The sequence below is a fragment of the Lycium barbarum genome, chromosome 3, assembly GCF_019175385.1.
Source record: "Lycium barbarum isolate Lr01 chromosome 3, ASM1917538v2, whole genome shotgun sequence".
In the NCBI taxonomy this organism is placed as follows: domain Eukaryota; kingdom Viridiplantae; phylum Streptophyta; class Magnoliopsida; order Solanales; family Solanaceae; genus Lycium; species Lycium barbarum.
The window spans coordinates 131,436,975-131,446,820 of record NC_083339.1 but is presented as its reverse complement, the minus strand read 5'-3'; the positions used below and the strand labels follow the sequence as shown (position 1 = coordinate 131,446,820).

The following is a 9,846-nucleotide window of genomic DNA, read 5'->3' as shown; positions in this document are numbered from 1 at the left end:
ATACCAAATACAAATAACTATAGCAGATATGTAAAATGTAAAACTTGGGGGATATGATCGAGGGGGGGAGATAGGTAACAATAGACGGAAAAAAAAAATGAGTGCCAGCAATTTGACTGAAAAAATATATACGAGCAAGATAGGGACATTCACTGTTATATTTCACATCTGTTTTAGATTACCAGATCCTTAATCCAACAGCGATAAAAGAAAAGCATTCGACAGACAAATCAATATCTAGACTTAGTAGTATAAAACTAGGCTCTCAGACTCATAAAGGTTATCCCTCAGGAGACTCAACCAACTAATCTACAGAGTACTTTCAGTAGATCGAAACTAGACGACATATTTAAACTTTAAAACTCTATAATACATGCTGTGACAGGGTCTGAATGATCTTAAATATAAGTAGGCATCACAGATACGCAACCAATAGCCAAATACATGGTCTGAAAAAATATCCCTAAGCATGGGATTATTACGCAAAGAAATCAACAACAGCGAAACTGGACATGGCAGCGAGATCTTTCTTTTATACCAGCAAAACCAAATCGACAATCTCAGTTTTATTTGACCGCAAAACATGTAGTATGCTGTACACACATGAGAGTAATTCAATATTTTGCAGGCATGATTTAGCACACCCAGGAAAAGAAAGAAGATGCAGGGGTGACTTAAAGCAAGAAGAGATGCTTTGGAAACCATGTGATCGCACAGAAGAAGTCAACAGTACAGGGGAGTCATGTTTTATAAGGTATGCAATGATTCCATTGAGACAACATGGCATTTGAACAAACATGTATGTGAAGAGGAGCCATACTTTTATAAAGAAAAAGAAGTACATCCAGACATGGTTTACTAGCTCACCATCTATGCTGGTTGGAGTTGTTTCCCATGACACATTAGGAATAATTCAAATTATGCAGTTTCACATTGGTTAACAGTTAAAGTGGGTCAGGATCAGATCAGTTTGCATCTCATTTAAACTCAACTGAGAATGTCAGCTTAGTGTAATGGGATTATTAATTACCCAACAGTGTCTGAATTAGTCCCTTATTAATCTGAAATTTAGAGTGTCAACATTTTCTGAAAATGACCAAACCATTTGATATTAAACTACGTGTTCTGAATTGATCTGTCCAAAACCAATACACAATCGCAAAATCAGACAATGACTGAAGCAAGAGAAATAAATGAAAGGGAAAACGCAAATATGAGTTAAACTTCCTACAATGTTACCAAAATTCAAGTATAGGACCCAACTCAACAAACCAATATGCGACTCTTTGGACTATCACCTGTTTGGCAGATCTATGGAAGGGATTTACAGGATGTTACGCTGAGCATAAATCATTTGTGAATCTTATTTTCTAAACCAACATTTAATAACTACAGATTAAAGGAAAACTGAAACATGCTTGCTCATTCTTTAATTGGCAGAACTTACTGTAAAAGAGAGAAAGACTGAAACCATACAGGGATTTTTAACTTCATTCTAGGTGAGACACATGTAGCATATAGCATTTTCCACAAGATCATGTGTAAATTTAGAAACCAAGAAACTGTTTTAATGGAACATGGTGTATGCATATTTAACACTGATGGGAATGAGACAAAGATCAATGATAGGTTCAAAATTCTAAAAGTTCGACATACAAATAATGCTAGTGGATATATAATGCAAGCAAGCTTGTCATAAACCTTAAATAAAATGGCCAGTCACTGCAGAAGTCAGATATTTGTAACCAGATGATGAAGGTAAGAAAGGGACAGGACAAATTTTTATATTCTACTTCTTCTATATGGGTCTTTTCGCTGAAATAATATACTTCTGTAAAAAAACTAGTACTGGGCAGTACCAAATTAACTAGCAAACATACATCAACATGTCATACAACCATTTCATCATATCTAACCCCAAACAGGCTGCACTCGTGTCGAGTTATATTACTTAAACAAGATAGAGTAAAAGAGGAACAGTGCTGTCCTGTTTAATCATATACAGAATATATCTAAGATATACACACCATGGTGTGTATATCAGATGTATATCGAATGTATATCTTCTTCTTATCTTGATAATCCCCTGTATATCCTATGTATATTCGGTTTTAAATAGATTCTAAGTCTTGAAAATTCAGCCTAATCACCCAAACTACAGTTTACATTTTAAATTCAATTAGCAATTAATCAACCTATCCTAACAGCTCCCAAACATCAAAAAAATGATATGACGACAACGAAACTACATAACTAAAATAGCAGAATCAGCTAAAACTTTAACTAAAGCAAGGACTAAAGACTAGGAGTAATAAATGTATCGAGGTTTACCTGTTTTGTGCGCAATGAACTGGGGTGTCGAGGTCGTCGAATCTATGTTTCGAACAAGACGAACTCAAAATCAACTGAAGAAATTAAAGTTTTAAACAGAAAATGAAAGGCAAATAGAGTAATCGTTCGCTGTCTTTGTTGATTAAGATTGATGCTTTGGTAGGGATTTCGGTTCTAAATCTTTTCCGTTGATTCGGGTTTCTTGTTCCTAAAACAAATAAACCATTCAAGAGCCAAAAATCCCCCCCTTTTTGTTGTCGTTCTTACCTCTTTTTATAGGTTTTGTTTCGTTTGTTTTTTTTTTGTACTGAAAAAAGAAGGAGGAGCGGGAGAGAGAGACAAGTGGGGGACAGGGGCGAGTGGGGAGCGAAGAAGAAGGAGGAAAAGGAGGAAGTGGAAGTGCGGCGGAGGAGAGGCGGGAATGGAGGCGATGAGGCGGAGAACAAGGAGAGAAAAAGGGAAAAGAAAAGAAGAGGAAAAGAAAGAGGCGGAAATGAAAGGGGAAACCCTAAAGTTTCCCTTAATTTGCTGAAAAAATGAATTGGACCCGGTCCATTTGTGGACCGGGTCAAATTTTAGACTGGGTATTTAAAAGAATGGACTAGTAAATTAAACATGGACTGATCTAAAAATTGAGATAAAAATATGGTCTAGTCCAAAAAATATTAGGAATTAATCGGACTTTGATTTGGGGGGCCGGTAAGTCAAAATACGGACTGAGTGCAAATAATAGTTTGGCTTCTAAATTTGAATAAGAGACACATTTTGATTAACGATGTACTAAGGGTGCCAGAATATCACCTAATACGGAAATATGTAATTATAAAAAAAAGACCCGGGTAGAAATTATATGATGTCGCAAATGACCGTGCAAATAATATTTAATAACAAACGCTATCATTTAAATGTGCTAAATAAATGCGATGTGTGTGCGGAAGTTGCAAATCTCAATAATACTAAATAATAGTAGCGAATAAATAGCGGTAGTAATACTGCTAATAATGATAACAATAATGACAATGGTAATAATGATAATGCTGATGATAATGGTGATAAAAAATAATAATAGATATAATAATAATAGTAGCTAACAAATATGGATAATTAATAACAAAATCACAATAAGAATAATTAATATTAATAATAATAAAGATGATAATAATTAACAATAATAATAACAAATAACAATTATTGATAATAACAAAAAAATGATAATAAATTAATAACAATAATACTGGTAATAATAAAATAATAATATAATAATAATAAAAAATAACAAATGATGATAACAATAATAATAATAAATAAAAATTATTGATAAAACAATGATAATAATTAATAATAAAATAACGATGATAATGATGATAAATAATTCATAACAAAAAATAACGCTGATAATAATGACTAGTAATTAATAATAATAATAATAATAATAATAATAATAATGGAAATAACAAGAATGATAATAATAAATGACAATTAGTAATAAATGATAGTTTAAGAATAATAATAATAATAACAATAATAATAATAATGATAATAATAAACTGCAGAAGAATAAAAGACTAATAATTATAGTAAAACTTAAATGCATATTTTTTAATTTCTCGAAATACCAGAAGTATAAATAGGTATTTCGGAGGAGACGCGGGACAAAATTAGGTGTCAACAGTATATAGAAAGTAAGGATTTATAAAATGCTTGTCTTGTAATTAATTTAACGATTCCAAACCCGAAAGTGAAATGACGATGAACATTTAAAATTTGTGATAAATTAATACTTGTAATGTTAAAATAAAAGTGGCGAATATAAATAGCAGTGAAAATGAAGTATCTAGCTTGTCAATAAATTTAGACGTCCGAATGAATAGAATTAAATAAAGGATGGACAAAATTGGGTGTCAACAAGGAGCGGCGCTGATCTGATTCCTTAGGTTTAGGGATGAAGCCACAAAAAGAAAGTGGGTCGGGTCGGGTCGGGTCGGCTTAAGGGTTAGTGGGCTGATTAATTAAAGTGTGGGCTGGTCGGGTTGTATTTTAAACGGATGGTGGGCTAATTACAATGAGCTGGTCCCAAAAAATGTTTATAAATTGATTGGGGCGGATGGGCTAAAAATATATTTTCTTCTTGTGCTATTTTGGGCTTCTAAATTTGCATAAAAGACCTCCTTCAATTAATTATATATTAACGTGTGCCAAAATATTATTTAATATAAAAGTATGTATTTATTAGTGCTCAGATAAAAAATAAAATTATATGATGTCGTAATAGCCGTGCGATAATATTTTTTTTAAAAGTTCAATAGTAAATCAACGCTATTATTTAATTGCGCAAAAAAAAAAAAAATGCGATGCGTGTGCATAAGATGGTAAAAAATGCTGAAATAATTGTAATGCGAATTATAATAATATTGGTAATAATAATAATAACAAAATAATAATAATAATAATAATAATAATAATAGCGGTAGTAATAACGGTAATAAAATAAAAATAATAATAGCTAGTGACTACAATGAGATAATAAAACGCTGGTATTAATAAAAAGCTAATAATTGTAGTAAAGTATAAATAATTATTTCTTAAATTGCCAAAAATATTAGCAGCGTAAATAAATATTTTGGAGAAAGGCGGGACAAAGTTGGGTGTCAACATATATCACTGTATACTACACACAAATTTCATGGATATATAGAGATATATATGATATACAAGACGTAAACTGATATACAGTGCGACATACATTGATATACTGAGGACCATGGAGGATATACAGATGGAGTCATCTTCAACCTCGAGTTTTCAAACTGAGATTCAGCTTAAATCCACCTCAAATCGTTTCCAAACACTTTCAGAAAAGATATTCAAGCTCCTTAAGGTGTTCCCAACAAAACCCAATATCACCCAATAGATAGATCAAAAAAAGGTCAAACCAAGCTTTAATTCTTCAGCGTATTGGTCAAAAAAATTAATTAATATTCCAATTCAACAACGAAATTCATGAAAAACTCAATAATAATCTGTCTGTAATATAGAGTATTCATGTGTACAGCTAGAGAGATTTGAGAAACAGGATAAAATCTTCTGAAGAGAGAAAATTTAGAAATTTAAAGCTAAATTACTGAAATATTTTTTTCGGTTATGAGATAAAAAATTGTAGCCTGAAATGTGGGCATGGGATGTTGTATGCGTCTCATAACCTAGGGCTTTTTAAAGTCATTTAGTTGGCCAACTTGTCATATGGTGTCAAATTTCCAAATTAAATCTTGATAAGAGACGCGTCAAGATATAGAGGTATTAATATTTCCTACGCTAGAGTTCAATTCCATTTCTGTCTCATTTAAACATAATGTGTCCTTTGAGGGGCATGTTCCTTGGCCAGTGATTTGTGACAGTTTAATGGCTCTAAAGGCTGAGATCATTTGTATTCATGTTTGTTGGATTAAGCTGACGTTTGGTTGGGTCAAGCTTAAAACTGACGATAACAAACAAGGTAATAACTTGATTTGTGCCGGGGGCATTTTAAGGAATCATACAGGTCATTTAATCATGGGTTTCTCTCAAAGGTTTGGGATGCGATCGTTATTATCGGACACTGTTAATGTTAACGATATTCTTGTCAAATGGAACCATGAGGTAACAAGATCCCATGGCTTTTGACGCTATTAATCTACCCAAGCAGGCTTTCGGTTTCTATTCTCTTATGATGAAGTGATAAGTTGGCGTTAGTTGCTACCTATTCTTGACAAGGCTGATGCTCTGTTTATTTCTGTTTGTATATCTTCTTGCTTCCTTATTAATTTCTTTGCTAGTTTAAATTTGTACAGCGAGTAATTGTTTTGAGATGCTTAGCACATTTAGTAGATTAGTGGAGCAAATCTTACGGGGATTTTGCGTAATGTGCTATGCATATTTAATGATAAGATTATTCTGCTTTTCCAGGGAGGTTTAATTTGGTTCTTTGTGCCCCTCCTTATCTTTTTTTTTTTTTTTTTTTGCGCCTATTAATAAAAAGTAGAAGTCTATATCAAGCCCCTCATCAGTCATCACCATTGATGTTCTTTAAGTGGTCGATCGCACTATATATATGTTTTATGAAAAAGATCTTTATTAGATATGTTGAAGCTCTGAAACATTAAAAAAATGAGTGATCTATTTGATCATAATCACTAAACATAATATAATATGGTAACGAAAAAGCTCGTCGTAAAATTTTATTATTTTTAAAAATAAAGTATTCGTGGGGCAGACTTAAAACTTGGCATCTATTCAGTGGGATCAATAATTTGGTTAACTAATAAATTTCTCCGCGCTTGACGCAGTTATAACAACCTAACTAATCTTTTACAAATATAATTAAAAAGATTTAACTATTCAAATTCCAACAGGTTAAATTTCAAGTTTGATTTTTTATATTATTATAACAAACTTAATTTTGATATTTCTCTTCATCACTTGAACATTTTTTTTTTGTCTTATTTGCTGCTACCGTGCTATATGGGCTGAGTAGACAAACAGTTACAACAGTTACTGTGCTTAATTTCAATAGCTACGTGGGCTTAAATTAATTAATTTTAGTAGATTATTGTGTGTATTTTTTATATATAGAGATGAAGGAAAAAATGTCAAAAAAAGAAGAAAAAAGATAAATAAAAATGATGGTCATAGAGAGGTGTCACATCACTTTGTGTATGTCTAGCTTTATATTATATATAGATTTGAAGCTAACCCAAATCTTGATTTGGTTGTATCTAAGTACTCACTGTACCAAAATATGGATCTTCCATGGTATTCTCTTCTAATTCCTCTGCTTGTTTTCATTTTCTCCCTTCATCAGTGCTTCTTTACTACCTCAAACGTCCAAAAAAAGTTACCACCATCCCCAAGAAAGCTTCCAATTATAGGAAATTTGCATCAACTTGGGTCACATCCTCACCGTTCTCTCCATAAGCTTTCAGAAAAACATGGTCCAGTCATGCTACTTCACTTGGGAAGTAAGCCAATGCTCATTGCTTCCTCTGTTGAGGCTGCTCGTGCTATCATGAAAACTCATGATCTCATCTGGGCAAGCAGACCTAAATCCAGCATTGTTGATAGACTCTTTTATCGCTCCAAGGACGTGGGCTTTAGTCCATTTGGTGAATATTGGAGGCAAGTTAGATGTATTACTGTTCTTCATCTTCTCAGCAATAAAAGAGTTCAATCTTTTCGTGGTGTCAGAGAAGATGAAACAACGAATATGATTGCAAAAATCAGGGAAGGTTGTGATTCTTCGAGTTCAGTAATATATTTGGGAGATCATTTATGTGCTCTCACTAATAACATAATTAGCCGAGTGGCCTTAGGGAGGACATATAATGAAAGGGAAAGTGGAATAGATGCAAAGGCCATCCTAGCAGAATTTGTTGAACTTTTAGGTTGTTTTAACGTTGGGGATTATATTCCGTGGCTTAAATGGATCAATAAAATCACTGGTTTGGACACCAAAGTGGAGAAAGTAGCTAAAAAGTTGGATATATTTTTAGAGAGTGTGATTGAAGAACACATTATTAGGAACAAGGAAAGGAAATACCGCGCAGGTGAAGCTAAAGACTTCGTGGACGTTTTGCTAGAAATTCAAAATGGAAAGGAAACTGGCTTTCCTCTTCAAAGGGATTCATTGAAAGCTATCCTCTTGGTAAGAATCACCCTTATTGATCTATTTCAGAAGTTTAAGCTTAGTGAATGCAGATATTATTAAAATAGTACTCCCTCCGTTTCATAATAATTGGTGAAACTTGGGCACACCCAGCGGCGAATTTAGGCCTTAAAATGAGGTCACGTGAACACATGGTCACTCGATTAAACTCGATATATTATGTTATAATTCTTAAAATATATCTAGTATTACCATTCGGAGCCCATGCTACAAAACGTTTGGTGGTACACTTGGTTGAAAGTTGAGTTATTTACCTAGAGTTTTAAGGATCAATCCCCACTTAATGCATTTTTTTCATCCTTTTTTTAGTAGTGAACCCATCTTCTAGAAATCCTTTTTTTAGTAGTAATGGTTTTTTGGTTAAGTAAAACTCTATATTTAAGTAAGGGTAAAGTTGGAAGAAAGAAATCGATATATTCTTAATTTTGTGAAATATCACTTATTTTGAAACAAAATGAAAGAGTAAAAACACCACTTATTATGAAACGGAGGGAGTATTATTAATTTTCTTGTATGAACATGTCGCAAATGTATACTATTTTAAATTTTATTTCGCGAAGTAAAATGATGGTGGTGAGACTACACACCAACAGTGCTTTTATGCGTATAGCCTCCATGGTCAGTGGGTATAATTCACATGTTGGAAAGCATGTGGAAGTAAGTGGAGCTTAAAAACTCAGTTTGTCATTTGATTTTGTGTTCATTTCCTATCATAGGATTCGTTTGCTGCTGGCACGGATACAACATATACAACTCTAGATTGGACAATGGCAGAGCTTTTGAGGCAGCCAAGAACCATGGAAACATTACAGAATGAAGTGCGACAATTAGCTCAAGGAAAATCGGAGATAACAGAGGATGATCTAAAAAATATGCAGTATCTGAAAGCAGCAATCAAGGAAAGCCTCAGGCTTCATCCAGCAATTCCACTACTACTTCCTCGAGAATCAATGGAAGACGTGAAATTGTTAGGCTATTATCACATTCCTGCCCAAACTCAAGCCATTGTTAATGCTTGGGCTATCGGAAGAGACCCGTTATTGTGGGGAAATCCAGAGGAGTATCGGCCAGAGAGATTCTTAAATAGTGATATTCATGATGTCAAAGGACTAAACTGTGAGTTCATTCCCTTCGGAGCTGGTAGAAGGGGCTGCCCAGGAAGTAGTTTTGCTATTGCAGTAATTGAGCTAGCAGTAGCGAAGCTTGTGCATAAGTTTAATTTTGCATTACCAGAAGGGTTAAAACCGGAGGATATGGATATGACTGAAAGCACCGGCATAACTACTCGTAGGAAATCACCTTTGCTAGTTGTGGCCACTCCATGTACTTAAGAGTTTATTACTCCATTTCTTACTATCTGGATCACAGATCTTATTCACCAATATTATCAATGAAACCTAGTTCCCAGCATGGCTAGTAGTTAGTAATAAATTCACTATATGTACAAGTTAATTGGTCGACACCCTTTTTGGGTGTTAGTATATCTGTTTTATGTTCTTTTATGCAATATTAATTTCTTGTTCTAGCGTGCTTTGCGGATAATATTAATTTGTCAAAAAATTGAAGCTGTTTTACAAGTAGGGACCATAGCCCAAAGGTATGCATTTTTTTTTGTTGCTATTTACTAATGAACCATCTTGCTAACATTTAACTATTCATCTAAGCTTTTCCACATTAAGTTGGTATAAACTCAAGGGATGAAGGGATCCAAAGGAAAGGGGAAAAAGAGAAGCCTAGTATTTGATGTATTCTTTTTCTTCCTCAAAGGTAAATATTGGGGTGTCTAATTGTCTCTTTTCTGGATTGGTTAGGTATAA

At 33.4% G+C, this 9,846-nt stretch overlaps 1 protein-coding gene across 1 annotated transcript; it reads left to right on the top strand.

Annotated features, from left to right (window-relative positions):
• Positions 1–7,105: 7,105 nt before the first annotated feature.
• On the top strand, positions 7,106–9,554 carry LOC132634190 (cytochrome P450 71A2-like). The gene is made up of 2 exons (XM_060350480.1): positions 7,106–8,008; positions 8,746–9,554. Exons 1-2 carry the CDS (start codon positions 7,106–7,108, stop codon positions 9,358–9,360), a joined length of 1,518 nt encoding a protein of 505 aa, XP_060206463.1. The 3' UTR covers positions 9,361–9,554.
• Positions 9,555–9,846: the final 292 nt, after the last annotated feature.